Below are 16942 nucleotides of genomic sequence, written 5' to 3'. Positions count from 1 at the left end.
CATCAGAAATCCCAAGATCCGGAACATTCCCAAAAAAGAAAAGACACATGCCTAAAGATATTATCTTAGAAATAGAAAGTTAAGTTAGTGTTAAAGGAACTTTTAAAAAACACTAAAAATATAATCAAATGCAAATTGTTTGACCATTTCACTCATTGCACAGCTAGAAAGAAAGCCCACCAAATAAATAAGTATGCACAACGTAAAAACATGGGTAGTCCTTGCTTAATATCCTTGCTTGTACATTAGATACATTGGTTCATAATTACCTTGTTTTTTTAAGCTCCACACTTCTCTTTTTGAGCATCTCACCAACTGCATCCAACTACAATTTTCTGCTAATTTTCTACACATTCATCTCTTCCTTCATATATTTATTTCTTTCTCTCTATCAAACCACTTCAATATGCTTCTTTCATACTGGTTATTCAGTGCTGTATTCAACCCACATTAATCAGCACCCATTTGTTCATGTTTCTTCATGTTTTGAACAAATACACTTAAATAATTCCTATCCACTAAATTTAATTTTGTTTTCTTTCATGCAAAAGGTTCCATAATTCAAATCTATTCATGTTATTGCATGCAATTTTCAAAATATGCATGTAATAAAATATGCAAATAAACTGTCTTCCTACTGAAGAGCACAGGTTTGTTCTGGAAACCCTTGTTCAATATAAAATTGAACTGCCCCTCCCAAATTTGTCACCTGTCCAAGCAGAATTCTATAATTTTAGCATTTATTCTTGGTACTTTTCCTTTTGTCTAGAGCAGGGATATCAAACTCATGGCGTCACGTTGTTGTTATGTGACATATTGTAATTTCCCCCTCTCGCTAAACAGGGGGTGGGGGTGGCCAGCGTGTGATGTGTCCGGCCAATAGGCCGTGAGTTTGACACCTCTGGTCTAGAAGAACGATTAACAGCATTCCCCAACTACCAGACACAGATGCAGTCTTCACCTATGTATTAAACAAATCCCGCAGCCACACCATGAGCAAGTCACATCCATATTTTAACATTTCTTCAGTTAGAGCTACCAGACATGTAGCCTTACCATTTTCAACTTTCTTATGCATTTATGACTTCATTTTTATTATTTTTGCCTTGGTTAGTTATATTGTTACTTGTCGGCCGTTGCCAGGGGAGCTTTTTATTAGGTTCGCCTGATCCACCAACTGCGTCCCTTCCTGGACCGGGATTCGTTATGCACGGTCACTCATGCCCTCGTTACCTCCCGCCTGGATTACTGCAATGCTCTTTACATGGGGCTCCCCTTGAAGAGCACCGGGAGACTTCAACTGGTACAGAATGCGGCTGCGCGGGGGATAGAGGGAGCTTCTCGGAGCTTCCATATAACACCTCTCCTACGCAAGCTGCACTGGTTGCTGGTGGTCTTCCGCGTGCAATTCAAGGTGTTGGTGATCACCTTTAAAGCGCTCCATGGCATAGGACCAGGTTACTTACGGGACTGCCTATTGCCGCCAATAGCCTCCCATCGACCTGTGCGCTCCCACAGGGAGGGTCTCCTCGGGGTGCCGTCACCTAAACAATGTCGGCTGGCGGCCCCCAGGGGAAGAGCCTTCTCTGTTGGGGCACCTACCCTATGGAACGAACTGCCTCTGGGACTACGCCTTCTTCCCGACCTCCGGGCCTTTAAGCGCGAGCTCAAGACTTTTTTGTTTCAACGAGCAGGGTTGGCCTAAGAGTAATTTTTAATTGAGTGATTTTATTTCTTGTTATTTTAATATTCGGCCTTATGGTTTCAGATTCTTAAATTTCAAATATTGTGTTTTAATTTTTGTATATGTCTTTTTAACTTGGCTGTAAACCGCCCTGCGTCTTCGGAGAAGGGCGGTATAGAAATGTAAATAAATAAATAAATAAATAAATATGTACACATTCAGCTCAATTCCACACTTCAAAATATCACTGTTAATTGCAATGCAAATCACTTATGTATTGGTTCATTTCAGTTTCATCACAAATCATTTCATCGCTTATTTTTTTAAATCTTATTCACTCTATTGGAAATTCCATGTTTAGCCGTCTTCACCCATTTCCAGCATGTATTATTTCTGTTATTCCTCTTATGTGCATTTTTTTATCCATAGCTTTTTTCATCATTCCACCAAGAATCCTTTTCCTTACTTCCTATTACCATAAGTATACTTTATTTCTTGGCACTCAATACCACAATTCTGATTACTCTACAGCAGGGATCTCCAACCTTGGCCACTTTAAGACTTGTGGACTTCAACTCCCAGAATTCCTCAGCCAGGGATTCTGGGAGTTGAAGTCCACAAGTCTTAAAGTGGTCAAGGTTGGAGACCTCTGCTTTACAGAACTTCTACAAGAACTTTTTTTATTGCTCCCTTCCACTCCTTCTATTTTTATAGTGTACCATATTTGTTCTCTTATAGCTATTATACTTTTACTCTTGTTATTTTCACTTCTTTCTTTTTCTTCCAGGACACTTCTTTTCCGAGATCCACTATGGGAAATGCTCTATTCAACATTCAGAACTTCTGATCTATTTTACACCCTTAACTCAGTCTTTCAATTTTCATCATAAATATTCAAACCAATCATGCTTGTAGATTTATATTCTTTATTTTGCCATATGTGGCTAAATATTTATATAATTAAAACAAACATATATATTTAAACAGAAACTGACCCAGAGCGTTGGGGGCAATATGCTGATATTGTAAACCACTCAGAGTGGTGTAAAGCACTGTGGAGTGGAATATAAGTCCAAGTGCTCTTGCTATTCTTGGGTCTCTGAATAGTCCTCTTTTTCTCTACTTGTTTTTCTCCCATCTGTCCAAGTCACCTTGCAGAGTATTTTTTTTCCTGGATTCATGTGCAATGATTTTTTCCATAGTCATTTCTGGTTCTTCCATTAGCGTTACACACTGGAGAACATACAACTATCAACAATTCATGGATTCCAACTTTTATTTGTATCCATAATTTAGTTGACATTCATCTTTTGACATACATTTTAGCTCTTTCACTCATAAAGCTGTATCTTCATTTCACTGCAAACGTTCATCAGTTCCACTCCATAAAATCCGATTACCTTCATTCAGATTATTACATCCTTCATTTTTCTCTTAGTTTCAATACAAATTTATTTTTATACAATTTACAGTATTCATTAACTCATGTTCTTTATGTTCTTTAGATTTACATACATTCCCAGTTGTAATCTTCCAAATTTCAGACTTGCCAACTGATGACATATTTATCTTCATTACCTATTGTGGCCAATTAAGACTTTCACGTAATGATTTTAGATATGTTAAATGAGTAGAGTAAGAATAGACTATGTTACCAGCCACAATCACAATCATGCTACACGCAGCATTCCCTAAAACAGTAACAGCAATGGTTATCAGTTTTCACCTGCATTTTGGTCACCATGCCACATCCAAAAATTCAGTTTTAGGCCAATATGTTCACTTTATTCTATGCCAGCTATCTATGCAAGTCAACATGCTACTACCTGCACCTGTCAACCAAGAGGTACATGCATCAATTGCTTATTTCAAATTTCCCTCTGCCCCCACTAACCTGTATTTGGTTTTGAACTTGATGAACCACTCTGTTCTACTTTGGCTTTCTTCTTTTTAGAAGATGAGGAATCAGAAGAAGGTGCTGGACGTTTCTCTACAGCAGGTGTACAGAGTGCTCGTTTTTTGAAAAGTTCTCGTTCTCGTAACAAGTTTGGATCCATAATTCTGTCACAGAAAAAAAAAAGACACAAATATTAACACACCAAAATCATTCTTAACTTAATATTGTATGCTTAAAGCCCGAAACAAAAATGTTTTATTTTTAGACCCTGACAAATCTATGTTGCAAAAAAGATAACTGAATATGCCACCTTAAGAGATGTAGCGTTCTCCAACTGTAATTACACATATTTATCAAGAAACTCAACTTGGTACCCACCAGCAATTCTGAATTGATTTCCATTACTTTACTTTATTGGCTTTTCTGGCAAGAGTTGATCTGCATCAAAATATGCAAAAGAACTTGCTATTTAAAATTTTCTCTCATTATCGCCAAACAATAAGAGTAGGAAATTTTAGAAGCCAAAGTTAAACTTAAAAAAAAATACTAAGAAGAAAATTAAATTATTAAGTTCTAAAATCCAACAAAAAACTGAATTGGGTAGCAGGAAAGGGATTTTTATTTATATTAATTAATTATTACAGCAGTTATACCAAAGTACCGGATGCCTTTTTAAAAAGCAAGATGCAAAATAGAATGAAACAGACAGACACAGATACACACACACACACACACACACACACACACACACACACACACACACACACACACACACATCTTATGTGGTGCTTTACTTCATTATCTCCAAGCTCCAAGTTAAACTAATTGGGAACAATTATAAATGTATATATTTGGTAGGCAAATGTTCTTACTAGCCTATTTTCTTTGCACTTTCAGAAAGATAATATAAAACTATAGTAATTAAAGTAAATAGATAAATGTATAACCAATTATGCTTAGCATTAAGTGTTTTTCAGGGAAGCAAATTTTTGCTTACTGTAATTTTGACTCTAAACAGTATATTATGTTCATTTTTATCACACATAATAAAAACCAATTACTTGAAAACAAGCAAAAACTTCATAACATTTAGAAAAAGGCAACTTATGAACAGATTTGGAAAATTCTGGATTGGAGATATTTTTTTCTTTAAAACAATTCTGTACAGTAGATCTGCAATAATCACAGTCAAGTTGAAAGCAGCATCACAATGGAAGCCATTTGAGTTACTTCCTTAAACACTACAATGCATCTGTTGTATTTTTAAGGCATATATGATCATATTTCCATATTTTTAAGCAAGTTGTATAGATTCAGAAGAAAATATCTACATTAATATACTGCATTAAAGCAGTATATTAAGGGGGGGGGAACAACAGTAGCCTGGCTGACATAAAATATTAAGATATAAATCATATTTTATATATAACTGAGATCATATATGATGCTTAACTTGCTTTATCATGATTTGTAAATTCAAGTTATATATGTTTTTCATTCCAAATTTCATTGAGACATAGAACCTTCCAAAATCTGGTGGATTTGCTCTATCTGTAATGCTAGAAGTTATGAAAATAAAGCTGATTTATAGAATTTAAAAGCTGCATAACACCGCTGTTGAATAATTTTCATAGCTACAGTAGATTCATAATGGGTACACAAACTGTAGCCTTTAAGGTGATAATGAAGCCATTTCCAACAGGCCAGCAAGCAAAAACAGTAGTGATTGAAGCTGGGAGATCAGTGCAACGGTATCCAGAGGATCTATCTATTACTATCTGTAACGAGGATAGTAATCTTTGAATATAAACACGCTTTCCCAAAATAAAGAATTGCCATGAAAGATAGTTACAGTGAAGTACTTGTTCATTAGCACAAAGGACGTTTTTTCAGGAATACACATTTCAAACAAGTGCAAATGTATTTGGTAAAAGCAGTAGTGTAGGATAGGCAAGGCTTAGTTTGAAAACTACATGTGTATATAGACTAGACATTTTAATGTAACAAGTTTTATTTGTATAATGTTTATGCCATATTCATCTCAGTGGCAATCAAGGAGAATCTATCTTACCAATACCACACAACTACTACAAAACATGAATGCAGTTTTAAACTGCATCAGTAGAAAGGTCTGTTTACATTCCACTCTTGAGTATTGAGAATGTCACCCGTAGCATAAGAAACCGATGATAATAGTGCTTGTTTCAATTTATTATGCTTATGCTGCTTGGATTGTAAGGAAACAGGAAATGTTAACAGGTTCAGAAATAAATCTAAAAAGGGACAAAAGGTAGTCTAGAAAAAGGGAAACTGGGCAAAAGATGGGGAGACAGATTAAACATGGGAAAGTTCATGGAGAGGGGAAACAGGTGTTCCAAGAAGATTGTGACCCTGTGCAGTCTTTGTCTGCAGGGCCTGCAGGAGAGGAATTTGTGCGTGTGGTGGAGGGAATAAAAAGCTGGAGAAATGTATTTCTGTGTGTGCCTACTTGCTAGCTACCTGCTCTTGCAAGAACCTATTTTGTAATGAACTGCTGCTTCACTCCATGACTCTGACAAATTTCTGGCTGGTGAGTCCGTTTCTCACAGTAGTTCTTAGGCAACTTATTTTAGGCACAGCCAAGATCTGGAGTATATCTGAAAGACTGCCCTGCATAAACGTCTGCTGCTCTGGGGGGATGGGCAAGAAGCAAAAGATGGACATTTGATTTCGGCTGAACGCCCTACTAGTCGTTCAGCTAGGGAACAAATTCTCCTTCGCAAAAAATATTTAAAGCAGGGCTTGAGCCACCGTCTGTCGGGAATTCTCTAAAGAGAGGCATCTTGCTGAGGGAGCTGCACTGCGCGAGAATCCTTTTAAGTCTCTAATCAAGACTTCCACCGAGATAGTCCCGGCCAGAAAGGATCTTCGGCCGCTTCGTGGCCTCCTCTCACGAAACTACCCCGCCGCACAGCTCGAAGGCTCCCGCGAGCCTCCCGTGTTTAAAATGCGAAAGCGGCGTTTCCTCGTTGATCTGCCCAGAATTCTCCCGTCTTCCGCTTTCCCCGTGGACCGCCCCTGTTTCCGAGGGGCTGCCGAACTCCTCGGCCCCCTGAGGGAGTCGAGCTACGCAACTCCGCACCCGAGGCGGCGGCACAACGTCGCCACTCGTCCCTCCCCTCCTCCCGAACGGCTCTCAATCCCGCCAACTCCATCCCCGAGACTTCGCGCCAAGCCACTCACCTCGCGCATGGGGAGACTCCAAACGGCAAGAAGGAAGACGGGCGAATCCGCGGAGCCCACCGGCTCCTGCTTTCCGATTGGCTTAGTAGTTCCTATTTAAGAGCGCCCATCTTTCCTGTCGCTGGTCCATTGCATTTTGCGTCAGAGTTAAAGGAAAGGTCCGGAAGTAGGACAATTGCTATGGCAACAGGAAGTCATCTGCGGAGCGAAGTACTGCCCTCCCCTCTCCATAGGAGAAGGAATAGAGCTTGCTGAATTTATGGTTTTAGCCACGTTTCTCAACCTTAGTAATTTTAAGAGGTGTAGACTTCAACTCCCAGAATCCCCTGGGCAGCAACGCTTGCATAGCCTGCGGAAAGGAGTACAGTAAGAGTGCAGATTGAGTGCTCTAGATCTCAGAGGGAAGCAAATTCCATAGGACGGGTCTCCAACCTTGGCAACTTTAAGACTTGCGGACTCCAACTCTCAGAATTTCTCAGCCAGTTTTGCTGACTGAGGAATTCTGGGAGTTTGAAGTCCGCAAGTCTTAAAGTTGCCAAGGTTGGAGACCCCTGCCATAGGTAGAATTCCCAGAACGCAAACATTTTGGGCTAGAGCTACTAAAATGTTGCTATACAAAATACAGTATTTGGCTTGGCGATGGCTAAATCCAGTCTGCTTCCTGCTGATCCCATTCGCTTCCATGAGTACTCTACAACAGAGGTATCCAGTCTTGGCAACTTTTAAGACCTGTGGACTTCAAATCCCGGAATTTTGGGAGTTGAAGTCCGCAAGCCTTAAAAGTTGCCGAGGTTGGAGACCCCTGCTCTACACCATACTACTATACGCTAAATGCACAGAGAGGCTTTTATCTAAACCTCCAAAGCTATCTAAATTTTGGAAAAAGTGATGAGAACTGACTGAAGTCTCCAAGAATAACCTGGCATGTTTAAAAAAAATACAAAACATCAAAATGAGCTGTGATGGCGCAGTGGTTAGAAATGCAATACTGTAGGCTACTTCTGCTGACTGCCAGCAGTTTGGCAGTTTGAATCCCACCAATTCAAGGTTGACTCAGCTTTCCATCCTTCCGAGATGGGTAAAATGAGGACCCAGATTGTTGGAGGCAATATGTTGACACTGTAAACCACCTAGAGAGGGCTGTAAAGGACCATGAAGCAGTATATAAGTCTAAGTGCTATTGCTAAAATAAAACTCTGAACCTAAGTTACATCATTTGAAAGCTTCTTTGTAATCAAATATGTTAATCATGGACTGGCAAGGGCTTGAAGGTTACTTGGTAGCATCCATTCATTTTAGAAAGTCCATCACAATATTCAGTGGGATAACTTTGTAGAGAAGTTTCCTTATGAGACACCCCATGTATGTATCTTGACTGCACCCCACTTTACTGTAACTCATTTTTTCATAGATATTATTGTTAGTCAGATACTAAGAATTTCTAAATGTTCTAGGTTGTTTTAAGCTAACTTCTATAAAGTTGTTTTCAGACAAAAAAATTAACTATGAATAATTGTGATAGGGGGTGTCTTCCCTACAGCCTTGAAAGAGGCTGTGGTGAGACCCCTCCTCAAGAAGCCCTCCCTGGATCCAGCTGTTTTATCGAACTACCATCCAGTCTCCAACCTTCGTTTTGTGGCGAAGGTTGTTGAGAGTGTGGTAGCGCATCAGCTCCCTCAGTACCTGGACGAAACTGTCTATCTGGACTTCCGGCTTCCGGCCTGGGTACAGCACTGAAACGGCTTTGGTCGCGTTGGTGGATGATCTCTGGAGGGCCTGGGACAGAGGCTGTTCTTCTGTCCTGGTCCTATTAGATCTTTCAGCGGCTTTTGATACCATCGACCATGGTATCTTGCTGCGGCGGCTAGGGGGGCTGGGAGTGGGGGGCACCATTTTTCGGTGGTTCTCCTCCTTCCTCTCTGTCCGGTCGCAGACGGTGTTGACAGGGGGGCAGAGATCGACCGCGAGACACCTCTTATTTGGGGTGCCCCAAGGGTCGGTTCTCTCGCCTCTCCTGTTCAATATCTATATGAAGCTGCTGGGCGAGATCATCCGTGGTTTTGGGGTGCAATGTCATCTGTACGCTGATGATACGTAGTTGTACATTTCCACTCCCAACCACCCCAGCGAAGCCATTGAGGTGATGTCCCATTGTCTGGAGGCCGTGTGGGTCTGGATGGGGAAAAACAGGCTTTGACTCAACCCTGCCAAGACTGAGTGGCTGTGGATGCCGGCGTCCCGGTATAATCAGCTGAGGCCATTGCTGTCTGTGGGGGACGAGTCATTGGCCCCCACAGAGAAGGTCCGCAATCTGGGCGTCCTTCTGGATGCACGACTGTCGTTGGAAGAGCATTTGATGGCCGTCGCCAGAGGAGCTTTTTGCCAGGTCAGCCTGATACGCCAGTTGCGTCCTTTCTTGCACCGGGATTCCTTGTGCACAGTCACTCACGCCCTCGTCACTTCTCATCTGGACTATTGCAATGCTCTCTACATGGGGCTTCCTTTGAAGAGCACCCGAAGACTCCAATTAGTTAAGAATGCGGCCGCGCGGGTGATAGAGGGAGCGACTCGTTGCTCCCATATAACACCTCTCCTGCGTAGGCTGCACTGGCTTCCGGTGGTCTTTCGGGTGCAATTCAAGGTGTTAGTTACCACCTTCAAAGCGCTCCATGGCATAGGACCGGGTTACTTACGGGACCGCCTGCTGCTACTGGCGACCTCCCATCGACCAGTGCGCTCCCATAGGGAGATTCTCCTCAGGGTGCCGTCGGCCAGTCAATGTCAGCTGGCGGCGCCCAGAGGGAGGGCCTTCTCTGTGGGGGCACCAACCCTCTGGAACAAGTTACCACCAGGTATCCGTCAACTCCCTGATCTTCGGACCTTTCGATGCGAGCTGAAAACATTTTTGTTTCACCGTGCAGGACTGGCCTAGTGGGGTTTTAATAAGGGGTTTTATTGGTTTTAAGATCTTAAACCAACTCTAAATTTTCCTTTTAAACTGGTCCTAAAAATTGTACTAACTGTCTTTACTTTGGCTGTAAACCGCCCTGAGTCCTTTGGGAGAAGGGCGGTATAGAAATTGAAACAATGAATGAATGAATGAATGAATGAATGAATGAATGAATGAATGAATAAATAAATAAATAAATAAATAAATAAATAAATAGTTTATTCATGAGCCATATACAGAACAGATAGGATAAATTTTAACAAGGGAGTGGGAGAAGGATGAAGATGAATTGTCAAGCTTGAATTTTTTAAGGAGTCTATCATTTAAGGATAGCAATTTAAAAAAAAATCTATTTACTTCACCCAAGCAGATGGCAACAAAAAAACTAGCCTGAAAAAAGCTAAACAATCAAACTGGATGATTGCTCTTATCTCTCTTGGATGAGAGACCACCTGGAAATCCCAGGATACTATAGTGGATAAGGATGTCAAAACAATAATCACAGAAGGCAACAATGGCAAATTACTTACCGGTATGTATTTGGTCAAAAAAATGTCCATCCAGTCATCAAGAGCTAATCATCTCTTCTGAACACAAACACCAAGCTGAACCACAACTTTTAATGATAAACAAGTTTTATTTTTTGTAGAAAAGTGCCAAAAGTAATTGAAAGAGAAGGAAAAAAAAGTTAACAATTAAAAAAAATTAAGTAGCATTGCACATGGTATCCTGCTTTTTAATGTTATTTTTCACCGGAATGTCTTCCTTAAAAATAGTGTATTACAAAAAAAATATGGGCATGTCCATTTCCTGAAAACACAGTTCTCTTAAATGTCAACATAGTATTTGAAGTGGAACCATATGTGTTACACATATTTTTGAGAATTCAGGTGCTTCTGAATACAGGTTCCAATATCCTCCTTAATAGGTGATTAAATCTGAGAAGGAACAATTCACATCAATACATAACACATACATTCCGTGCAATGTGCACTCTGATTTAAACTATTAATCTTTTTCTTCTTTCTTTGCCTGGGCTCACTTTCACAGTTTGATAAGTCCCCTTAATTTTTCTAGAAGGGCTGTTAATGGAAAACTCACTTGAGTGAGACACAATAAAGTAGAAGAATGTCATCTTCATGAAGTTGTTATGTATAAATACATTGTTGTGCCATTTCCAGTTTCAACTGAAGAGTCCTTTACTCCCTCCTCTGGATTTTTTAGATACTTTAACAGGAGGAATTATTTCCTTTGATGTTCCAAACCACTCTGGTAATTTCCTCTTTGAAGGCTGATTTAACAGCTAGAAAAAAAAATCATCAATTTATTCTTTCATTTAACTATGTAATTGTTACTCAGACAAGATATACATCAAAAGACAATCTTCCCAAGTAGTGACATTTTTACAATACTTTATTCCACTTTTTAACCTGTTGGATGGATTTATGAGTTTGGGGTGTGTGTGTGTGTGTGTGTGTGTGTGTAGGTAAAGGTTCCCCTTGCACATACGTGCTAGTTGTTCCCAACTCTAGGGGCCGATGCTCATCTCTGTTTCAAAGCCAAAGAGCCAGTGCTGTCCAAAGACGTCTCCATGGTCATGTGGCCGGCATGACTAAACACCAAAGGTGCACAGAACGCTATTACCTTCCCACCAAAGGTGGTCCCTATTTTTCTACTTGCATTTTTTTCTTGTATATAAGTGCTTTCCAAGATAATTCCCCCCCAAGCAACTTAGAAAGCAAAAGGAAGCCAAAAGTATAGCTTCTTGGGATAAGAACTTACATATTATTTGATATTAAATGATCACAGAAACTAAGAAAAGTACTAGAACCTAGTTGTAAAATCAAATAAAATACATTCAACATATCATTAAGTTTGCCTAAGTCTGTTTTGGATGACATGAATAACAATTACCTCTGACTGGGAATCAGTAAACAGATCTTCCTCAACATTAGCTGAATTCTGGTTCCATGAAGCCAATTTGATAGCACTCTCATGAGTGCTCTGGACATCCTGTTTAGGATTAAGGACTTGCTCTTCCTTATTACATTGTATCTTTGGAAAAAGAGGAACCAGTTATAATTGTTCTACTAATCTGCTGGATACAAAAGACTGACAAAATAGACTATAATTACAGTTAAAAGCTTAGTGTAATCCTCACATACCAAGGCAGATACAAACACAGTATGTTTTTTAAGGCGGTTGAAATGTTTATAAATACTATAAATTGGTTGGAGTGTAAAGGGGAAAGTTATATATTTTTCTAAGCAGTTTTCTTTGTTTTGTTCTTTTCTTCTTTTTAATATTTATAAGCAACAAAAAATAATATCTCAATTATCCAGCTCAAGATAAAAATCCTTATATTACATAATAATTCAATGCATTTTGCAATAATCTATTAACGCCACTGCCAATGCTTTAATTGTACAATTCAAGCAACTTTTTCAATGATTTAACACCATACTCTCCATGACACTGGAAAACTATTTTAAAGATCCACTAGCCAAATCTTTTGTGCATACAAAATGGACATGTAATATAGGAAACACTTTTCATTTATTCCAACTTTCATAATATGAGGTATTGAGTATTTAAATAAAGATTCTTATGCAAAAGAACAACTTAATCTACTTTCTATTGTCCTGAAAATAGTTACAGAAGCAATGGATTAAACCTACAAAAAAGAGAATTAGTAGATATCAAGAAGATTATGTTATGTGCCATGTTAAGTGTTGATTTTTTTTTACTATAAGTCTTTACCAGAGGCTAGAAAGTCTTCTTACAGCTCTATCTCATAGCTCTGCCTTCATCTCACAGCTTGTGGGAAGGTTTGTTGCTCGGCCTGTGCCAAGATGGCTTGTGAAATTGTTGCCAAAATGGCCACTCAAAGAAGTGATGGCTGCACACTCTCTCTCTCTCTCTCTCTCTCTCTCTCACACACACACACACACACACACACACACGCATGCACACACACAAATCAACTGAATATATTCCTTTCTGAAACTATGGGTTGGATGAGCTGGGTGGCAAGTCATATCTGGCCAGTGGGCTGTAGGTTTGCTAACCCCGACTCCAATGGATCCTGCATTGAGCAGGGGATTGGACTAGATTACCTCCAATGTATTTTCTCACTACAAATTTTATGATTCTAAGTTTGCATTGTATATTACAATCTTAGCTTAGGTATTAATATGAATGTTTCCAAAATTACCATTAAAACAAATTCATTGATGGAGGCTCTGCAATATTTTTAGTATTGGTTTGTTTGGTATAATCAATGGATGATATACTAGATAATTACCCAGGATAAAGAATCTGTACATGAGGCATTCTGCTTTATATTTCTATAGGACTCAGAATTAGATTCCTGAATAAGCGGCTTCACTGAATCCTCCTGAAAGTTTAAAGCAAATTATATTAACAGATCAAATTTAAGTTAATTGTTATTAACATTAATATAAATAGCAGTGCATCAATTGGAAGACAATATTTGAAAACAACAATTGCAGTTACTTTTATTTCTATATTCATAATTTGCACTTGTTTTAAATTGGACAATAACACATGCATCTTTTCATGATTAAAAGTCATATAATCACAAAAACTATTTTACTAAACAATGAATAAAGCAGAAGGAAGCTCAGTATTTTTTTTGCTGTAACTAAAAGCCAGAAATAAAACAGTTCAATAATAGAATATTTATAACAGCTTCATCTGAATTGTAATCTGTGCACTCAGATTGGGTTTGAACTGGCTCAGTATCTTGTTCCAAAATTGAGAGAGAGGACAGACATATATTGTAATGGATCATTGAACAAAACAATTCAGAGTTCTCATTCAAGACACGAATGATCAAGCTCAAATTATTCTACTTCACATATATTAGATGATATAATCTATTGCTGGGAAAAGTTGAAGGGAAGAAAGAGAATGACCAGCAACAAAGTAGATGGACTAAGTAACAATGACAGTAGGTTCAATGTTGAAACACCTGAAAACCAGGTTAGGGACAGATCACCATGGAGAAAATCTATCTGTGGTTGTTAGGGATTAAAAAAACACTTGATAGCAGATTATCAATCAGTGCAAAACATACCCTTTAACTAAAAAGCTGGTAGTCAAAGGCAACAAATTTTAAATTTTATGGGTTTTTAATGGGTTTTTATTATTTATCCTAAATTTTTAATCTCGGCCAATTGAATAAGTTTTTTAATTGTATTTTAATTGTATTTATATTGTAATATTTTGTGTATTTTTATCTGGCTGTGAACTGCCCTGAGTCCTTCGGGAGAAGGGCGGTATAGAAATTTAAATAATAAATAAATAAATAAATAAACAAGGAATTCTATGCAGGCAGTAAATGGTCTCATTTGGTTTCTGGGTTGACAATGGAGGAAAGGAACTTTCCTTTCTTTGCCAACATACTTGTCTCTCACAGGCTTTATGTACATGTTTGAATAAGCAGACTAAATATAAAAATTGTTTCTTTCCTAATATTTCATATTCCTTATGTAGCTAAAAACACAGTCACTTTTCCAATACTATATACAAATGCTATAGCATTTTTCTGGCTATATTAGAAGGTAAAATTAAAGTTATTTCTCCTACCAATAGGTGATACTGTTGTTCTGAAATCATGTTTTACAATTCTTCCAAAGAATTCAAAATGTATTATTCATATATCAGCAGCAGCAGCAACAACATAAACTCATTTTGATCCTCTATGGATAGCCTGATGATATTTTGGCTGTTCATTTTAACAAATATCAATATATTAAAAAATAAAAAGTTTAGGATGCATTTTAGCTCCATCGATCCTATGTACCATGGATGCCCTAAACTTGCTCTATGGGATAAGTAGTAAGATCTATGAAATAGAAGAAGCTAGAGGTCAGACAAGGTTTGTGTAAACTGGTAAATGTTTTTTAATCTTGGGAAGTGATGTTCGGTTCTTTCAGAACAGGCTATACACTCCTGTTCATATATGTGCTCATGTATATGTGTGGGAGAGAATGCAGGTGGTCATGGTAGCAGCAACTTATTTCATCTTTGTTTTGCATCAGCTTAATGCATTAGCTCTACACTAATTATTATACATGATACAGTAATTTTCCAGTACATGCATGGTGTTATTCTTAACTTAATATGTAGTGCCTTAGTTGTGCTTTAGTAATTACTTGTTCACTTCCAGAATCAGTATACAGTACTCTTTTTGACTTTTAAAGACCTTACTAGCTTTGAGCATCCTTCTACTCTTAGGCTCCCCACCCCCAAAATATTATTTAATTTACAAGCAAGGTTTTAGGCAGAAGAATGTGGCCTTTCATATGTTAATAAGATTATTGAGGTCATAGTAACTAATAGAGAGATCTTCTCAGTTGATGGTACCAAATTTGTAACCTAACAATCTCAATACTGCTTTCTTGCCAGATCAAATTCACTAGTTTTCCCAAGTTTTGAATGATTAGTTTTTAAGATATCTGATGCTCATTTTAAACTCCTTTTCTTTAGCTAGGAAGTTTATGAACATCACAAGCTTTATTACTGTATGCCTCAAAATGATGCTATAGAGCACTGCACACCAGAACAACTAGACACAAGAACAGTTTCTTCCTGAACGCCATCACTCTGCTAAACAAATAATTCCCTCAACACTATCAAACTGTTACTAAATCTGCACTACTATTAATCTTCCCATCGTTTCCATCACCCATCTCCTTCCACTTATCACTGTATGACTAACTTTGTTACTTGTATCCTTACGATTTATATTGATATTGTTTCCTGATTGCTTATTTGTACCCTATGACTATCATTAAGTGTTGTACCTTAGAATTCTTGATGAAGGTATCTTTTCTTTTATGTACACTGAGAGCATATGCACCAAGACAAATTCCTTGTGTGTCCAATCACACTTGGCCAATAAAAAATTCTATTCTATTCTATTATTTAATACCATGTTTCCCCGAAAATAAGACCCCGTCTTATATTTTTTTGAACCCTGAAATAAGTGCTTGGCCTTATTGCCATGCGCTCAAAAGCCTGATTGGGCTTATTATCAGGGGATGTCTTATTTTGGGGGAAACAGGGTATGTAGTTGCAAAAGTTAGTCATATTTATTAAGCTGTCTCAAAACGTATATGACATTGAAAGATACTAATTCCAATATAAAAATCAAGGTACAAGGATATGAAAGGACACCTGGGGACCCAGATGGATAAGGAGGTATTTCTGGCTCTATATGTATCTTTGATGTATGCACAGACAAAGATATATAAATAAAAATATAGATAGAAAGAATACTAATTTATTGAACATACTGACATCCACTTATGAATATTTTACAGCACACAAAGACCAAAGCAGCTCTGGTTCCTTCCTTTTGGTCTCTCACTAGCAATTGAGCAATGTTATTGTAAATAGTACTGTATAAATAATTTCAACTGATTAAATCAGCAGATCAACCAACTAAACATTTAGCTGATGAATATTCTGACAAAGCTCATTTTATGCAATTCAATCTATAAATCAAAAGCATACTTATTTTAGAGGCCATTTAGGTTGTGCTACAATGGCAATAAGTTCTTTTGTTAAATTCTTAGAGAAGCAGTAGTTCAGTGACTGAAGAGAAGTAGACAAGTATTTTAGTCATTCTAGGCAGCTATGGAGTGATGTAGTAAAGGTAAAAGTGTTACTACAGTTTATGAATGGGGAAAAACTTTTTTTTTTACTATACTATGCTAATCACATCAAGTAGCTTTTTAATATATCTTTGTAACTTTGCCAATTATTTTCTTCACATAGAGATAACTGCATATTTTGTTTGCTGACTTTCTCTCAGAAAACAGACACGAGTGCACATTATAATCAATAGTCATTTGATACAGGGCATCAAATTACCAAGCCTTAATTGTATTATTGCTCCTTGCTAATTAGTCCTTGGGTATTTTAAAATTTGTTGGCTATCTAATTTCACATGCTCTTGGGAGCAGCAAACTGAGAAGCAAACCTAGCATTAATATACAGAAGCAGTTTGTTACAGTTGCTTTTTTTATTTTTTTTAAAAATAGTGTATCAAAAAGTTTGGGTATTTTTAATTAAAAAAAACCCCCAGCAATCCTGAGATATGTCCCTCTCTGGGCAAATTTTGTACAGCTACTCTGGAAATAGAGCAAAAAAAATTATT

General features: G+C 38.0%; 2 protein-coding genes across 9 annotated transcripts in view; both read right to left on the bottom strand.

Annotated features, from left to right (window-relative positions):
• Positions 1 to 6958, bottom strand: part of GTF2E2 (general transcription factor IIE subunit 2) — a 45381-nt gene extending 38423 nt beyond the window's left edge. The window contains exons 1-2 of the mRNA XM_058173223.1: positions 6804 to 6958; positions 3579 to 3745 (exon numbers count right to left, since the gene is read on the bottom strand). Of these exons, the coding sequence (XP_058029206.1) occupies positions 3579 to 3741 (163 nt within the window). The 5' untranslated portion in view covers positions 3742 to 3745; positions 6804 to 6958. The remainder of the gene's footprint in view (positions 1 to 3578; positions 3746 to 6803) is intronic.
• Positions 6959 to 9987: 3029 nt separating this feature from the next.
• The window catches only part of WRN (WRN RecQ like helicase), an 89806-nt gene continuing 82851 nt past the window's right edge, over positions 9988 to 16942 (bottom strand). For all 8 annotated transcript variants that reach the window (XM_058173216.1, XM_058173220.1, XM_058173214.1 and 5 more), the window contains 3 exons: positions 13058 to 13150; positions 11668 to 11808; positions 9988 to 11056 (listed from right to left, as the gene is read on the bottom strand). In XM_058173216.1, coding sequence (XP_058029199.1) covers positions 10937 to 11056; positions 11668 to 11808; positions 13058 to 13150 — 354 coding nt within the window. In that variant the 3' untranslated portion in view covers positions 9988 to 10936. The remainder of the gene's footprint in view (positions 11057 to 11667; positions 11809 to 13057; positions 13151 to 16942) is intronic.

This window comes from Ahaetulla prasina, chromosome 2, assembly GCF_028640845.1.
Source record: "Ahaetulla prasina isolate Xishuangbanna chromosome 2, ASM2864084v1, whole genome shotgun sequence".
NCBI lineage: Eukaryota > Metazoa > Chordata > Lepidosauria > Squamata > Colubridae > Ahaetulla > Ahaetulla prasina.
Note: the sequence above shows the minus strand (reverse complement) of the source record. Positions and strands in the feature narration are given on the sequence as shown.